Source organism: Acinonyx jubatus, chromosome D3 (genome assembly GCF_027475565.1).
Source record: "Acinonyx jubatus isolate Ajub_Pintada_27869175 chromosome D3, VMU_Ajub_asm_v1.0, whole genome shotgun sequence".
Taxonomy (NCBI): Eukaryota; Metazoa; Chordata; class Mammalia; order Carnivora; family Felidae; genus Acinonyx; species Acinonyx jubatus.
Window position 1 is genome coordinate 70,789,678 of NC_069392.1, and position 17,927 is coordinate 70,807,604.

The 17,927-nt window shown below is 35.3% G+C and overlaps 1 protein-coding gene across 2 annotated transcripts in view; it reads left to right on the forward strand.

Annotated features, from left to right (window-relative positions):
- DCC (DCC netrin 1 receptor) overlaps window positions 1–17,927 on the forward strand; it is a 1,130,837-nt gene that overhangs the window by 1,000,353 nt on the left and 112,557 nt on the right. The window contains exons 17-19 of one of the 2 annotated variants that reach the window (XM_027068985.2): window positions 3,887–4,119; window positions 8,863–9,001; window positions 13,937–14,044. In XM_027068985.2, the coding sequence (XP_026924786.1) occupies window positions 3,887–4,119; window positions 8,863–9,001; window positions 13,937–14,044 (480 nt within the window). The remainder of the gene's footprint in view (window positions 1–3,886; window positions 4,120–8,862; window positions 9,002–13,936; window positions 14,045–17,927) is intronic. The other variant, XM_027068988.2, reaches the window with a different exon arrangement.

Here is a 17,927-nt window from a genome sequence, read left to right on the forward strand (position 1 = left end):
GAAGTATTACCTTAGAGAATCTTTACTGTCAAACATACGATCTCTAAACACAGAGAGATGAAGCATGTGGAGGTCCAGAATGGAAACATAACGTGATGGAGGTATCTAGAACTTTCATTTCCCCTTATGTTCTTATTCTGCCAGCAGCAGGACTCTTTGGGAAATAACGAGCTACTTTAGCTGTACTTGTCCTTCCCATAATTTTTTCTTTTAATCCATCTTTTTCCTGCCTCTGGTGAAAGATGTTGAGCACTGGCTCATCAACAGGACTTTGAGCTTATGGTCAGGCCACACAAATTATACTGTCACTAGTCGTTTCAAACTATTTTCTTATCAAAAGTAGAGCCCACAAAGAAGGGACACTTAGATGACCACCCCCCAAAAAAATCAATTTTTGAGCAGAAAGTAGTAGTAGTAGTAGTAAAAATAGTAGAGTTTAGATAAACTGACGATAAGTTGCTCAAAAAGAACCATTTGGGACATTAACTTCTGCCTTCACATTTATTGTCATTGTTTAATCCTCGGCATATGGCATTCCCAGAGTGGTTTTTAAAATACCAGTGATTCATAAGACTATTTTTTTTCCTGATTGGACTCTAATCCTAATGGATCTGGGAAATAAATGGATACCAAAACTTAGAAATTGTGCGAGGCATTTTCTAAATGAAGCAGAGTCAGTAAGGGGTTGAAGAGGAATGAATAAAACCAGTTCTTTCCAGAGGAGAAGTATACAATTTTCTTGGATGTGGCAGACTTATTGTGTTTCCCCACATCATGGAGAACAAAGGACAAATAAATGGAATGAAAGGTTAAGGCTCTGGGAGAAATTCTATCAATAAATGTGTCATAATGCCACAGAGAAGACATTCTGTGTCTTTGAGCTTCTCCCAAGTATTCCCTTGGGAAGACTTGGAAGAGGACAGCATAAAGTAAGTAAAAAATCACAGGCAATAAATGCATCAGGCTGGAGTAAGTATCAGGCCATGATGCTTTCTACAAGTATATGCTCTTAGATGTTGGCACACTCTGGAGCCTCATTTCATCCTGAATATATTAGTATTAGAGCTGAGGAAAGTTTCACCAGGTCAAATGGGTATGTGAAGAGTTTTTAGTTTTCAGTAGAGCTTTTTATTTCTTATTGTTGCAAGAACAAGACATTTTGAGCCTGGATAAGGGAAGAGGGCAAAGGAATAAAGAGGTGTGTCGTTTGAACTTGTTTATTCTCAACTGTTTCATCAATGTGTGAATGAAGTATAATCCAGATGCAAAATTATGTTATTATTTTCAAAGCTTGCTTTGGACTTTGGCGTGTTAGCCAAAAATTCATGAACTCTTACCAAAACATCTATTAGGAACCAAATAGGCTTCTCTTTTTAGCAAAAGTTTTGAGGCTATGTTTTGCCCTTTTAATTTTTGATTTATTTAGTTTTTACTTTGAATATAACCACTGCAAATCAGTAGCATATAAGGCACCTGAAAACTGGAAAAAGTTGTTCAGCAACAAAAGAATATTTTTAACTTAACTACTCAAGCAGTTTCTCTCCTGAGAGAAAGATAATTAGCAGTGTATGTGGCATTTATGTGTTTAGTGTAGGGCTTGCCATCCACTAGAACACTCTGCTTTATTGGAAAATTTCCATATCTATACTATCCAAGATGATAGATTGGCTTCTATGGCCATGGAACACTTAAAATTGGCTAGTGCAACAGAAGTGATTTTTTAATTGTATTTAATTTTAATTAATTCAAACTTAAATTGCCCATGTAATTAGTGGCTCTTGTATTTGATGGTACAAATTTGCAACTTAAAGGAGATAAGTGACAAGCCATGCCTGAAAACAAATTGCCTTAAAAAAGTCAAGAAAAACTTGGCCAGAGATAGAAATTCTTAAATTATGTAAGTCCATAGATAAATACCAATAAACAACATTACTTGAAATTTAGGGAATGCATTCTGGAACTGAGACTCCAAGAAACTCCACAAGTCATGAAAAATATAGTATTCTACAATCCAAAAACAGCCAGGCTGAATGCTAACATTTCTTTTAGTAGAATTGCTACTTTTTAAAACCTCATATATGGCACCTGTGGAAGATTATTATTATTCATATAGGTGTAAGAGCCAGATTAAGCAAAGAAACAACAAATCAGGTATAACACATTATATAGGTCGGTCAACAAAGAAGTTTGTGATTCAGAGCAGTCTTCCTGTGTGTATAACCTTCTTCTTGGAAAGTCGGCTAAGAATAGAAACAAGTGAGGCAGCACCAGCCTCAGTTTGGCCAAAACACCTGCCACCAGGGCACCAACCTGATGATTGATCAGGATCCTCCTTGATGCTCTTCAGCTCCCCTTTCATCATTTCATAAATCCATTTGGGTTTAAAGGAGCCCTTAATAAAAAGACACATCAAAGGAAATATGGAAAGCCTGGGCTCTGTCATTAAATTTTAAACACACATTTTTCTTTCTCTCTCTTTCTCTTTTTTTTTTCCTTTCCTTTTGTTCTGTTTTTGTTTTCGGGTTTTATATTTTGCTCCAAAGACCACAGCCCAGTAAACTACTAAATAATTCATTGGAAAACAGAGCAATGAGTAGGGGATAGGCATTTGAAATACAGTGGACAAAGTGAAGTAATCAACAAAACCAGCCAGCAGCTGCTGTGCTTGGAACTAGGCTATTTAAAAATATAAGCTCTGTATGTATACTGCTTCAGATATTCCACATTTTACCAGGTCATCATAGGCCCAGCCTGAAGGCTCCTTTTTCTTAGTGAGAATACAATATTACATGATTTAAAGGTGAAATTTCAAAAGTATAAAAGTCCTAGGTATAAAATCAAAGACTCAAAATTGGACCCTTACTACAGTCAGAAAATAAGCTCCTCTGATTCTGATACCCCCAGCGTAAAAAGAGTACACAATTTTTCTAGAGGATTTTATATAACCACACACAGCATTATGCAGGTTCTGATTATGTTAATGGATCAAAGCATGTGTGTACCTCACACAGTTCGTTCTGTCTCCCCGTCAATAACATAAAGTCTTTCTGTGGAACCTGACATTTTGGAACAAGTAATATAGAATCTAGGTATGCCTTAAAAGTCTAAAAACTTATCTAATTACTCTGTGAGAATGTGGGTAAAACGGACACTTCATGCTTTCTTTAAGGATTTCGATCTGAGAAAACCTGCTGTACCAAGTGCTACAAGAAACCTAGTTATCAAACATATCATTGGACCATGTGGACCATGGACTTGGTCAGTCTAGTTTTATGCAATCATAGCCATAGACAGAGTGCTAAGGACTGCAGGGTCCTTTGGTCTTTCTTGTTTGTTTCTTGCTTAAACAATACTTATGCAGATATAAGCTAAGCAATAATGAAAGCGTTAGGGAAACCAAATCAAGTTAGAAAGGGAGAAAAATAAACAAACATAAGCAAACAGATATTAGATAGGCACTTATTTCCTTTACAGCAGGAAATAAACCAAACGCTCCTTTGGATCTTGTTATTTTATCTGTGTATTTATAAAACTGTTAAGTTCTATGCTAAACATTTTAAGAAGCAATGTGCAACACTCCAAGAAAAAATGGACTTTTAAAATATATAACTAGAAGTGACCACCAAAAGTTGAGTTGATAAAACCACTGTAAGGAAATGAGTGAATTATAGAGAAGAGTCAGTTATTTTTATAACATAGCAATACTGTTTCTAATGAGTTTTCCGATTGAATTAATTGTATTTTTTTCTGTTCTTCTCATGTTCCCTTTCATCATTATTGCCATGCATTTAACTCATTGTGATGTGTTACCACTGATATTTATTTTTTTAACTCTTTTATTTATGTATTTATTTGTTTGTTTCATTTGGCGGGTTTTTAAACCCAGATCCCACTGACCCAGTTGATTATTATCCTTTGCTTGATGATTTCCCCACCTCGGTCCCAGATGTCTCCACCCCCATGCTCCCACCAGTAGGTGTACAGGCTGTGGCTCTTACCCACGATGCTGTGAGGGTCAGCTGGGCAGACAACTCTGTCCCTAAGAACCAAAAAACATCTGAAGTGCGACTTTACACTGTCCGGTGGAGGACCAGCTTTTCTGCGAATGCGAAGTACAAGGTGAAGTTCTAATTGATAGTGTAAAATTTGAAATGAACTGTCATTTGCTTAATACATTGTTTTAAATGCTTCCTGGGCTGTCATGAGTCATTTTGCTGCAGTGGCACTAAGTGGAAAACAAGGCATTTTAATAACTCAATATCTAAAATTAGAATGGGAATAGTTGTATCTTAGGAAACAATTCTAAGGCAAGGTAGAAAAACATTAATAAATGCAAAATGTTATTTGAGTTCCACCAGATGCTGCGTCTGTATAAATAATCTGATTCTGTACAGGGGAATGCCATTTTTCTTTGAAAATAGCAGGGCTCCACATTAGTTTTCTGGATAGATTTTGGTGTCTTTCTTTTTATTTGGACTCTAGATTGACACCAAAGGCAACCCTATTAATGCTACAGAGACTCATTTGACAGCGAATATGACTGGGAACACAGAAGATTTTATAATAAGGTCTTTAGAAAGCACTCGAAGCCATTGGCATCTACTTCCTCAGTTAGCCTTGAAACACCCTCATGTGGTAAAGAAAACCACAGTGCACACTCCCCTTTGACTAATATGAATGAGACCAACCCATTTCACTGACTCATCCCATAACTCCGTTAAGAGCTCTGTAGAGATAGATATTTGAGGCATTTTCTTCACTACTTTTAAATCTCTGTCAGCCGGCCTAAGTAACTCCAACAAATAGTTACATATGGGCACAACTGTGTTACCTCCTAAGCCTGCCACAATATTAGTATATACAAACAGTACACAAAATATAGACAAAAATGAGAAAAGCAACAGGTGACTATCAGGTACCTACTGTGCACCTAGAACTGCACTAGATTATAGAAGCAGTTAAACACAGCTTAGTTGTTGCTACTTAACATATTATTTATAACTTTGCAATGGGTAAGACAGTTCCATTGCTACACTTCAAAGAATTCATAAGCTACTCATGTGAGATAATATATGAATGCTCATTTAAAATATAAAGCTTTACAAGATGAGGATTTGGGATCAAGAAGGTAGCTTTAAAAATAAGATCATACATGGTACCCAACAACCAAATAACCAAGGAACCAATAGTTCAATCCTGGTCCTCCTGCTTCTTCGTATGACCCTTAGGTGCCTTCTCTTTACCATCTACTGCAATACCTCTCAGAATTTGAACCTCCTGATATCTTATCCAGTGTTCTTTCCACTAAACTGCCATCTTGCTTAATCCTGCCTCTAGCCAGTGGTGATTTCAGGGATGACAGTGTCCTTTGGGAGTGTCAGACTCTAAAGAACCTGGAGATAAAGCAAAATCCCACCAATAATATTCTAAATCTGCCTCTCTCTCTTCCTGTAGCCATGCTGGATCTCCTTCTAGTCTCTTTGAAATTTTAAGTGGCATAAAACTCACATTTCATCATATATCAGTTTTTAGGCGAAACCATTTTAAAAAGCTTTCTTTGTTACTGCTGCCCTGCTAGGTCAGGTATTTGGAAAAACTCTCCAGGCAAGTCCAAATAGTATCATTGATGTAACATATGTTGTAAGTACCCTATCCATCTCCTTGCAGTATTAGATTTAAGACTCAGCAGAACTATAAATAAAGATAACATTATCAGATAGGACAACCAATGAAATACATAAGAACATTTTTTTAAGTCTCTCTTTATATACAGATTGCCCAATTCTAAGTTTGCTTTTAAAAGACTACCTTAAAATTTTTATGTTCATAATTGCTGTACTTTCTCAATACCTTCATTTCACAGAATGGCAATGGGTACTTTGCCAGTATGTGAAATGTTCTGAGGGATAACGATTGTTCTCTGCATAATGGCTTAAGTTCCAAAATTTCTTGAGGCAAATTATTTCAGTTGAATAGTTAGTACAGCAGACACAGAATTATTGAGTCTCACAAAGAATGCCTGCAAAGTCAGACTCAACCCAAAAGCTATTTTGTGAGTGGAGGCTGATTTCTCTCATGGATTGATATCTGGGAATAGAACACAAAGATTTTAAATGTTCCTCTTCCCACCATCTTCCCTGACCTAAGGCTTTTAGTTACTAACATTCTGTCCCCCTTCTTACGCACCCATGCTCTACATCTACACCCTGTGAAGAAGAGAGTTGGAGGACAGAGTGGAGTACGTTGGGTAGCAAAGATAAATACAGAACGTATCTAGTCCCCTAGAAAGTAGTACAATAAACTTAAGTTTTACAAATAATGGTAATGGAATGCTTTGATTTTCCATTGTGAGCTTTTCAAACTACTTTCATGCCCATTACTTCATTTCACTCCCCAGGACAGCTTTAGAAGGTAGGCAGAGCATGCACAAGATAGAGGCAAAAAAATCAGTACATGGAGTCAGATGACATGGGCACAAGCATTGGTTTTGCTGTGCCCTGTCATGTCACTGCATTTACTCAATCTCCTTGTCATCTACATGACTAGATTATTCACACCTACTGTAAAAAAAATAAGCTTCTCCGTAATTAAGCATGTATGTAGATCCCTTTATGAAGACATAGATAGGTTGTATAACTTGAAAAACAATTTCCCAAGAAACTACAGCTAGAGCTTGCATGACCTTATGGCGTTCTTCTAGGCTATCTCCACGGGAGTACCCTTCTACTTCATGTAATCCCATATCAAGGCTTAATCCAGACATTTATATTTTGATTGTCTAAAACTCTGTTTTGATTTTCCTTATGAGAAGGAACAATGTTCTGTAATTTAGTTTCTACTAAAATGATTAATCACATGATGTTTTATACAAATTTCTATTCAAAACCCATTCATTGAGTATTGACTAGTGCTTACCAGATATAACATGGGTATTACAGAAGGTACAGAGTTTTTCAAGACTCAGTTTCACCCTCGAGATATCCCTCCCAATAGGGAACCTAATGCATGTGTAAAGTTAAATATCACATTAGACAATGCATGAAATCCTGTAGCTAACATTTATCTAAAGCTTCCCTGGGTTGGATACTATGTTTTACTTTACACGTTAAATAATGCCAGGAGGTCAGTGCTACAGTTATCTCCATTTTATGGATGAGCAAACTGAGGCTCAGAGAGGTAGTACCTGGGTAGTCTAGGCTCACAAAAATAGCTGACCGTGAATTTCCAAAGTACTTCTAGGCTAATGATTTATTCTGAGCAACGACCTTCCATGAAGTTCCCGAGAAAACAGTGAATTCATGGTATTTACAGAATGCAAGTATGTCATTCTAAAACGCAAACAAGGACAATATTACTTAGTGGTCTCCCAAACACCAGTGATTTTTATTGTCAGAGAGACTAGTTTTATAAAAAGTATGATCCTTTTGTCCTAACTGAAGTATTTCATCATCATCATCCCATTTCTCCCCTTATTTCCATTTGTAAGACTTAGAAGTGTTCATGATAGTGAAGAAGACAGGATTGGAAGTTATATTTCAGCATGTCAGATACTAGCTGCCTATGTTGTGTTTTATTTGATGGGATTCCATCTTCCTGAGCCTACGATGTATTTTTACATTTACTTAGGGCCCACATTTTTATAGCTTTTTTAAAGAAGAGCTTCTGATAGATGTTTATGAGGTTATCACTTTAATAGGATGGATGGGCACATCATCAAAATGTTATTAGTACAGTTAAATATTTATTTGGTTTTGTAATGAAATGTAGGATTTTCATAGCTATAATCTAAGGATTCATAGTACAATAAAAAAGATATACCACACTACAGTAGTATGGGAGGAGATAGGTGTGACATAGGTGGGGAAAAAGATCTTTCCTTGATTTTCTAGACATAGATATATAACAAAGGTAGTGAATATAAAAGTAAAAATAAATATGAAACTTTGGAGGAGGGTCAAGATTTAAATACCAAGCATAACCTGACACTTACAAGTATCATAGAGGCATAAATAGGCTAAATTTGCCTGATCATATTGAAAATATGCATTAACCTGGAAGATTAACGTATTTTTTTCATTACCCTTTTGATTTCTTGAGTAAGTAATAAAAATAGATAATTTACTTTCTACTAAAATATCTTTAACCTGCTATTTAATTGAAAAAGAATGGTTTCAAAAGACAAATAATATTAACACTAATATAATCTTTTAATACTTACCCAATTTGTCATTCCCTTCCTAATCAGTTGCTCCAGTGACCATACTTAAATGTGTGTTTAATGTGACCACTGAACAAAAGAAGACCACATACTACAACAATTGCTTTTGTCTTTTTTCTTTATAATACTCAAATAGATTCTGGGATCACTAAAAGTTTGTACTCTAAAGATTTTTTTTAAAATCACAAGTAGTAAAACTCTAAAAACTAATTTTATTACTAGTGAGAAACAATCATGATGAGCTACTTAAAATACATAAAATGTATTTTGATTATTGTAAAATGTATTGTGGATTATTACAAACAAATTACAGTTAAAGTCAGTGAAGATTACCTTAAAAACGGAACTGAGAAGCAAACAGAACTGGTCCTGACACACTGGTTATTGCCCTCCTTGGAAAATTGATCAGCTGGCCGCCCCTCTGGACAACATCACATCTGATTTTATCCACCATGTTTTAGATATATAATCAGCCAGTGTAAACTGGTTGACAGAAGGGAAGTAGAGCCAGTTCTGTGTCACAGCTTTTATGCTGTTTGGAAACAGACTCTTTTTTGGTTATTTGGTAGTCTCTGTACATGTTTTGATTTACCAAGTTGATAGAGTTCATCTTTTTTCTCTTTGCTTATGTCCCACTTGTACAGTCAGAAGACACAACATCTCTGAGTTACACAGCAACAGGCCTCAAACCCAACACGATGTATGAGTTCTCGGTCATGGTAACAAAAAACAGAAGGTCAAGCACATGGAGCATGACTGCCCACGCCACCACATATGAGGCAGGTATGTGAAGAAAGGCTTGCTTTGAAATTTTGACTCTTGGCATTTGATAACGGTATTTCCCAGGTTTTGTGGATATCAGAATATATGTGCACTATGATGTCTAAGTCCCACCTGGTCCTGCAGGAAATAGTTTATTCTTTGTAGTTCAAAGTACTTTCATATCTAGTATTATCCTCTCCACTCTACAAAAGAAGAAAATGAGTCCTCAATATATTGAATAATCTGGTTTTAATCTGGATGTTAACTCCAGGGATCTAAATGAATATAAATCTTTTTTCTCAATTCCTTTAAGTGAAAGCAGAAATCCATGCACTGAACTCTGTCCAAAACATTTGAGTCTTTGATTAGTAGTCATGGTGGGCATTTACTTTTTTGGAAAGAAATTAGATACAAAATAAAACATTGCATTACAGCCATAATCACATTGTAATGTTTACCATAAATAACCACAACTGGGTATGGGAAGAAGTTTCCTTGTGGTTATGTTCACTCCTTGGAAATAAGACAACACAATGGAAAAACCTTCATGCAATTTGAAATAGTTCAAATCACAGGAAAATGTAACTCACTGTAAATTTTTACCAGTCACATTTACTATGGATCATAAACATTGAATTCATAACCTTAACAGACATGCAGTACACTTGGCTTTTATAGTTCACAGAAATCCAACATCTGAAGAATAGGGAATCAACATGCTTTTGGATTGGTTTCATGGTATTCTAGTTAGGGGTAAACTACACCACACATTTCCAAATTAAAAATAAAGCTGTACCAATAAAACTCTCAGGTAAGTTGAATTTCTTTTTCCATTAGAATTTGTCCCATGGCATTGCAATTGTGACCCTTATTCCAAGCTACTACTTTAACTCAGAGAGTCTGCTGTTAATATTGTTACATCTTTGTGGATACTTCTTTCTATAAGAAGTTTTCTAGTTTGTCAGATTTAATTTCAACATCCTTCTCTTTTTTTCATCTTCTTCTGTTTTACATGTTTACGTATATTAACTCTTTCTCCTAGAATTCAGGAATTCTCCTAGAATTCTCCTAGATGCTAATGTTCACAGCTTCAAAGGAAGAATGAGACATGCTGAATAAATTATGTACCATGGGGAGAATAAAGGCCCTGCTCTTCCTTTTTACTTAAAAGGAAATGAAAGGAGTTAAACATAAACCAGTAAGACATTAGGTCTTCCCTGAATGAAAGAGAAGGAGTAGTAATTTCCTCTTAAAGCAAGCAAATTCATTCATTTTTCCCTTTCATAAAATGCACCCTAAAATCTGAATTGATAAATGTATTCTCTTGATTTTTCATCAACTGCATAGCCTTGTAGGGGTTCTAGCAGTGAGACCCATTTCTGACAAAAAGATATTAACTGCTAGAGAGTGGTTTTAGGCAGGGTGATTGTCAAAACAGATAATGATCTGGACAAAAGTGTAAATAACATGTGGATGAGACCTCTGGGTGATGATGAGAAGCAAGAAATAATTCACAAGTGTCTTCAGACTTTTAGAACTGTGAGAAGGAAATGAACTGAATGAAATAACACCACGTTTGCTTCTAATTCTGTAGTAACATTAAAGACTGTATAGGGCCACATAGTTATGTTCTTGTGCTGGAATTGTTTATGACAAGGGTAAGAGTGGTTGGTAAATCCTTGAAATAAAACATTTCATTCTGTCCAGGTGATAAATCCTTAATTTTATTCTAGTTAAGTAAAATGTAAATAATTAGAAGGACATCTGAAATAATGAAATAATGCAAAAAAAAATAAACTGAAATAATATAAGAAATACAACCATAGAGTGTAGGGCAAGTTAGAATCTGAACAAACAGAGCCAAATATAAATTCTGTCTAGAGAAATAAAGGAGAGTTTCACAAAAGAAATAATAATTGAACTATGGCCAGGGAGGATCATCAGGTACCTATTCCAGGAACTTCCAAGGAAAGGAGCAGCATGTACAAAAATACATGAGCAACTATCAGAAAGATGTCTTCTAGAGACACTTGTGAATGGTTCAGAGTGACTGGACCACAAGAATCATGGGACAACAAGGGGAAATGAGGCTGTAAAAGAAAGTGAAGTGTAAATATCAGGGCCTGGTATTTATTATTTGTTATTTATTTACATTTAATCCAAAGAAGATTGGTAGTCAGTGAAGAATTTCTAAAAGGTCTCCTCTGGGCGGAACCTGTGAGATTGAAGAGGAACAGACCAGACACGTTTTGCTGGATTCAGCAGACATCCCTGAAGTTGTTAGAGCCACATTCCTGTCCAAACAGTGTGCAGCTTATATGATAATCCTAAACATTTAAGCTGTTGATTGCAATACCAGAATCGCTATTCACCAACATTCACATGGCTTGAGGAAAAAGAAAAACTTGCACAACACCTGAAATAGATTGGCTGTTAGAAAAGTTTTATTGGGTTGTTTTTTGTTTTTTGTTTTTTGTTTTTTGTTTTTTTTTTTGAAAAATAACCACCTCTTCAGTGTATTATTTTGTTAGGTAAAGTTGAAGTCATTTTTATCTTTTTTGAAAATAGTAACAGATTCAGTGAAGCAGTCTAATCATCACCATTTAACTGTTTTCTAAATAGCCATCAAGTTGAATTTTAACCCAGTTAAGAAAACACACACTATTCTGAGTAGTTAGAAAGACAGATCTTTTAATTGCTTCCATAATCAGAAAATTCCTTATTATGCTTGGTATAATACTCTAAGTCAATTTGTGACTATATGTTACCTTCCTATCTATGGCTTAGAAAATATCTTCAATGAACTCTTTATGAGACTAATCCATCTTTAAGAGAGTATTGCCTCTTTGATATTTTGCTGTAACAGAACTTTTCTTGCAAGAATGGCCTCATTCTTGGTTCATTAAACCATATACATATGTAGTTTCTTTACTCAGGGTTCAACTACACTAGACCTATGTATTCTCTTCCTGCTTTCATTTTTTTTTAATTTAAGTATATTAAGTACCTTGTCAGGATATTATGATTAGGTGCAGCTTTGGTTAACCTGGAATACTAGTGGCTTTGAGAACTAGGGCATTGGAAATAAATGTTATGCTAGATGGAAATGTTTGGTGTCTCCTTCACTTGAAATTATATTCGGGAAGAGAAACTGGAAGTACTGTAACTCAGATTCCCCATGACAGGGCCAACAGAAGAGCCAAAGAGAATGGTAAAAGCGAAGAATTCAGAATTAGGACCAAACTGTACCTCTCTTGTAATACACAAGCATTCTTATGCAGAGATCTGGAAATACCTCTAGAACCCATTCATAGAACTTAAGATATGTTCCAAAATTTCCCAGGTCAAACTGAGGGTGACTAAAAGAGACTATCAATAATCGACTCGGAGCATTGTGCATTGCCTAGAAGGAAAACTCACTGCATTTCAAAGCATAGACAGTGAAAAAGCAGGTCTAAAGAAGCCTGGAAGATACTGGACTGTCTTGGCCAGTGTACTGCCACCTTTAAAATATATTCAGGGGCGCCTGGGTGGTTCAGTCGGTTAAGCGTCCGACTTCGGCTCAGGTCATGATCTTGCACCGGCCCGTGAGTTCGAGCCCATCGGGCTCTGTGCTGACAGCTCAGGGCCTGGAGCCTGCTTCAGATTCTGTGTCTCCCTCTCTCTCTGACCCTCCCCCCATGCTCTGTCTCCTTCTGTCTCAAAAATAAAAAAATAAATGTTAAAAATAAAATATATTTAAAATTTTGTTGAGCACAATGTGAGAGGAAAAATAATTTTCCTTTTATTCTTCTAGGTCTTTGGCTGAGACTCCTCCATAATAAAAGATAGATTAATAGGAGAAAAACAAACAGGAGTTTAAAAACATGTATACCTCCTGTATACATGGAGGATACCCAGAAAACTGTTACTCCCTAAAATGTCCCAAGCCATCACCTTATATACAATCTCCAACTAAAAACAAGAGTATGTTGTGGGGTGGGAAGCCAGTTACGGGAGGTTTTCAGGCAAATCACAAGAAACAAGAGTGTCATTGTAATGCAGAATTAAGTTCCTACCTTCTCCTTAATAAAAGTTTCTAGAGATTTTGTCATTCTCTTCTTGGTACCTAGAGGGAGACACTCTTATAAATAAAATTTCTCTTATAAAAAGGTAACATCTACTAAATTTGCAGAGCTTTTCCGATGTCTATTGTGGTCTTGAAATAAAATAGTCTTTAGGCCAAAGAGGCCTAAAATAGTCTTTAGGCCAAAGAGGCATATTTTGGGGTGATAAATTCTGCCCCTCCCCTCAACAACATGTAGGAAAAGTAACTCTAAGAAAGGCAGAGTTTCGTGCCTTCCTATTCCACACCAGACTGATACTAAGACCTTCATAGATTCCATACCTCTTCTATTTTCAAATATTTTTTTTGCCTTCTTGTTAGGAGATAACCTAGTATGTTTACCTAGGAAAGATGGTTAAAACATCTTAATGCATTTAAGTACATTCTTTTCTTTTTTCTTCTTCTTGCTTTTAAGAAAATATAGAATTAGGTGACATTTGTATTTATAAATCCTACAGTTGGTACAGAATTCTGTCTCTTGGAGACAGGTAGCCATCAATCTCACTAAGTATGTGTACATTTCTTTGTTCTTATAATAATTCTTAAATGTTTAGTGTGGTGCTCACTTGGAAATATCCGTTATACTTTTCTTCTCTGTATTCACACATACTCCGTTCTCTTTTCCATATTTACACCTTTGGAAGTCATTTGACTTCCATGGAAAAAACATTAATTTCTGTATTTTTGTTTGCTTGTTTAATTAAAGCACTTGAAATAAATCGAAACTGGTAGGATAAACATGATATACTGCACGATGGATTCTGAGTGTCAACATCATTATTAGAAGTCTCATAAACGTCTGTTTTCTTTCACATCCAATGACAAGGCCTTGTCTTTGTTTCTTCTCATAGCCCCGACCTCTGCTCCCAAGGATTTGACAGTCATTACTCGAGAAGGGAAGCCTCGTGCTGTCATTGTGAGTTGGCAGCCTCCCTTGGAAGCCAATGGGAAAATTACCGGTAAGCATCTCTGCTACATTCCCAGCATTGCTCTGCTTGCCCTGCAATTGCTTACCTCGTGTGTACTGTCCATGCCTTTTGTGTATTTGTTTTCTGTCCCAGAATTTCTGTGTACTCCCTGATGCTTTCTGGTTGTCTCTTCTTGCCCCCCACTGACCATGGAATTTCTTCTAAAGGTGCCTACAAATATGCACACACACACATTTCACTTGAGTTGCTTCTTGAAGGATGTGTATTTTAATTAGTATAGACCTTTTGTCTTTCATCTTGTGGAGCATTAGGACAACCTTCTAATGGAATGTCTCTGAGCATAAATGACTAACAAGAAGCTGGTTGTTTGGCAGTTATAAAATACAAAAGACACCTAATGACCATGTATTTTTGAATGGCACATACAAAAGAGGTTTTTAGTTCCTCACTTTAGCTTTTAGCTTCTTACTTAAATCATAAGGTTCATAAAATACTTAATATTGACTGACAGAAATTGAACTTAATGAATATTTCACAGTGACACATTTTATTTTGCCAAATATTGCTGATAACATCAATGCCTAATTAAAGCATCCATTAGAAGCCTGTAATGTTAATTTAGTATGAAAAATATAATGGAGTTCTATCAAGGATTTTGCATTTAAATGATCACTTTAGGCTTTTAATAGATGTCTCCATAGCATATAATTATTATGAAAAATATTGTATAACTAAAAATGTGCACATTATAGTCTAATTAACTTGAACCATTGGGTTAGGCACATGTAAGAGTCACTCCTTTTTCTTCTTTTTTTTTTCATACAAGTGGATAACACTATTATAAATTAGCAAAGTAATTCAGTCATTCTGTGATAACAGAGATAAGCTTGGAAATTACAGTTCAGATGGCACACTTACTTTGTGTGAGTTACTTTCTGAATTTTCCAAAATGAAAAGATAATGTGAAAATTCCAAATGAGATTTAAATTTAAGTTGAAGACTTGTTTTCTCTAGGAAATTGCTCTTAGTGCAATAGCAAACAGAATTTTCATTTGAGCTGACAAATACAGAAAAAGAAGAGGGATATTAAATCTCCCCAAAATCTTATATGCTGAGTTGTCACTCTGCCTGACTTTCTAAAAGTGAGCCTGGCTCATTCTAATTTTCTCTTTCTGTTTCCCCTCAGTGTTATGATGTATTTTCATTGGTTCTATTTCAGTGCTTTTTTAGATTTTGGTTTGTTTACATGATGACTTTTTTATTATGTTATAAACAGTTATTTATAAGCATATGGTAAATCAATAGATAATAAGCTTAAGAAGAAAAAAAACAGAATAGAAGTTGTCTAAATAAAAACAAGTTCTGATGGAAAAAGTACATATTTTTTGGTAAGGGATAAAATAAGTCATATACTACCCAAATTCTCCACTCTTATTGAAATGAATCTCATCAAATAGTCAATGTAAACAATGGAATGTGTTTTCAACTCTGAAAGGAAGCTTAATTTTGCTTTTTCAGGGAAAAAATGGAAGTCTGCTCCATATTAAGAAATGCAAATTAATCTAAGCAATAAAATTCTGTGTGCCAAAGTGACAGTGCATCTATAAGAAACCTTCTCCACATATGTTACTAAAAGTTGTATGTTCGGTATCCAATCTCTCACAATGGTAAGATAGAAATATGGGAGGCAATACTTTTTACCGTCAAAAGCCTAGTTTATTTATTAAAACAAAATTGTTATTATCAAGTTGACATAATTGGACTCAACTCAACAGGGAGCAAAACCCTTAAGATAGTTTCTATTCCATACATATTGATTCTTTCAGTGAAATTACTTCCAGGAAACAGGATGCCGAAATATTCAAAATACCATATAGCAGAGGGCCCAGATTTACTACACTGTGTTTTTCTCTAAAGTACAAAGGAAATGTGAGCTCTTTTCCAAAGTGTCAGAGCGTGTATGTGCCGATGTGGCAGAATGTGCTCACATCCTACCTTTATGTTTCTTTTGTTTCCCAAGTCCTTGCATGCACACAGCAGTAGAGCAGGGTGGTTAGGACCCTAAGCTTCTGAGGGAGATACCTGGGTAAGTTAACTTTCCTAAGGTCACTTTCTCATCCATAAAAATAAGGATAGTAATATAACTTCTTTTGTAGAATGTAATAATAAACTGCTGAGAAACGTCTCTGATGTCCAGTGAGAACTAAAACAAATCAGCTGTTATTATTCCCATTTGAAATCCATTCTAGGGTGTGGCTTTACTCATGTACTCTGCATAGAACCGAGCATCAATTTGTAAATATATATACTTCAAAAAGATTAAACAAAAAAAGAGGACAAAGAAGGAGATCTAGATAATGCCAATGCCTAGATTCCTTGATTGTAAACTGGCAGCTTAGGAATTTGTACTGAGATTTTCAGGAGAGAATGGAGAGAATTTATTATATGCTTGGCATCATGCTAAGCACTTTAGTATTATAAGGGATTCCATCTTCCTATTATTCCACCTCAAAATAAAGAGACGAGAGATTTCTAGGGGAAATAACTTTCCCAGAGTCCATAACCAAGAAGTAGCAGAGCTAGGATTTAAAACTCATGTTCATACTCTTCACTATTACACTACGTTTTGCTCCAGCTTATTAGTATTCAACTGGTTCAAATCAGTGATTCTCAACTGATTTATGTTTTAATTTATTTGAGAAAGGATTGAGCATGCTATATTTTAAAAGCTCCCCAAGTGATTTTAATGTACAGCTAGAGTTTTGAAACATTGATCTAAATAAATGCAGCATCCAACATTAACATCAGAGACCAACATAGTTAAAAAAAAAAAAAAAGTTAGGTCTTCAGAGATTGTTTCCTTATCAGTACTATCCAATGGATAAGATTATGTTATCTTTTTTGTGTGTCATTTGATGTTCTAGTCCTGTTTTCCTCTTTCTTAAATTCTCTTTCCTCTTGACTTTTGTAAGATCACCTACCCACTTTTCTTTCCAATTTCAGGCTAGAGCTTCTCAGTCTTATTAACAGACATTTTATTTGCCGTTTCTTAAATAGATCTTTTCGTTCTCTTTGTTACTTTATCTGAAAAAGTGTGTATAGTATAGCCAAGGCTTCGGTGAATACAAACTTATGTCTCTGAAATCTGCATCTCCATCCAAGGAATTCTAAACATGCATATCCTACCTCATATTATACATTTCTACTTGCCTGTTTTATTGGCACCTCCTACTATTCCCCAATCCTTCTCTCTCTCCCTTCTTTCTCTTTTTGTTCTTTTTTTTTTTTTGTCTACTGCCCACCATAACCAGCCAAATAATGCATTCTTATATTCTGTAATAGGTTGTAAGACCATCCAGGATTGTGGCCCCACTGAGCACTCACTACAGTCAGACGTGTCTAAATATTCTAACTCCCATCATTTAAAAAATTTTCAGGCTCACCCCATTGCAAAGTTGGAAATTTAGCCATCTTGACTTCTTCCTCTACCTCCCCTTCTCATATAATCAGGAGAAAAAAATCTAAATGCTTATTATGTGGCTGAAAATTCCATAAAAACAGGTTTCAGATTTTGATCAATACTTTGTCTTCAGTATCAATATTCTTGACACTTAGTAGTTAATTAATAAATATTTATTGAGTAGAATAATCATTGAATTGCTATTAAATCTATTGTTTGACTTGAAGTCAAAGTTCTAGCTCTTCCAAATATGACACTTCCTTAAGCTTTACTAATATTAGGAAAAAAAGAAAAAAGAAAAGAAGGAAGGAAGGAGAGAAAAAAATGAATTGATGGAGCATTTACTACGTAGTCACTATATATAAGATATTATAATATGAATACCCACCTATATTAGATTCCTACAATGCATTACCTCATGGCAACTTATTTTCAGATGAGAATATTGAGACA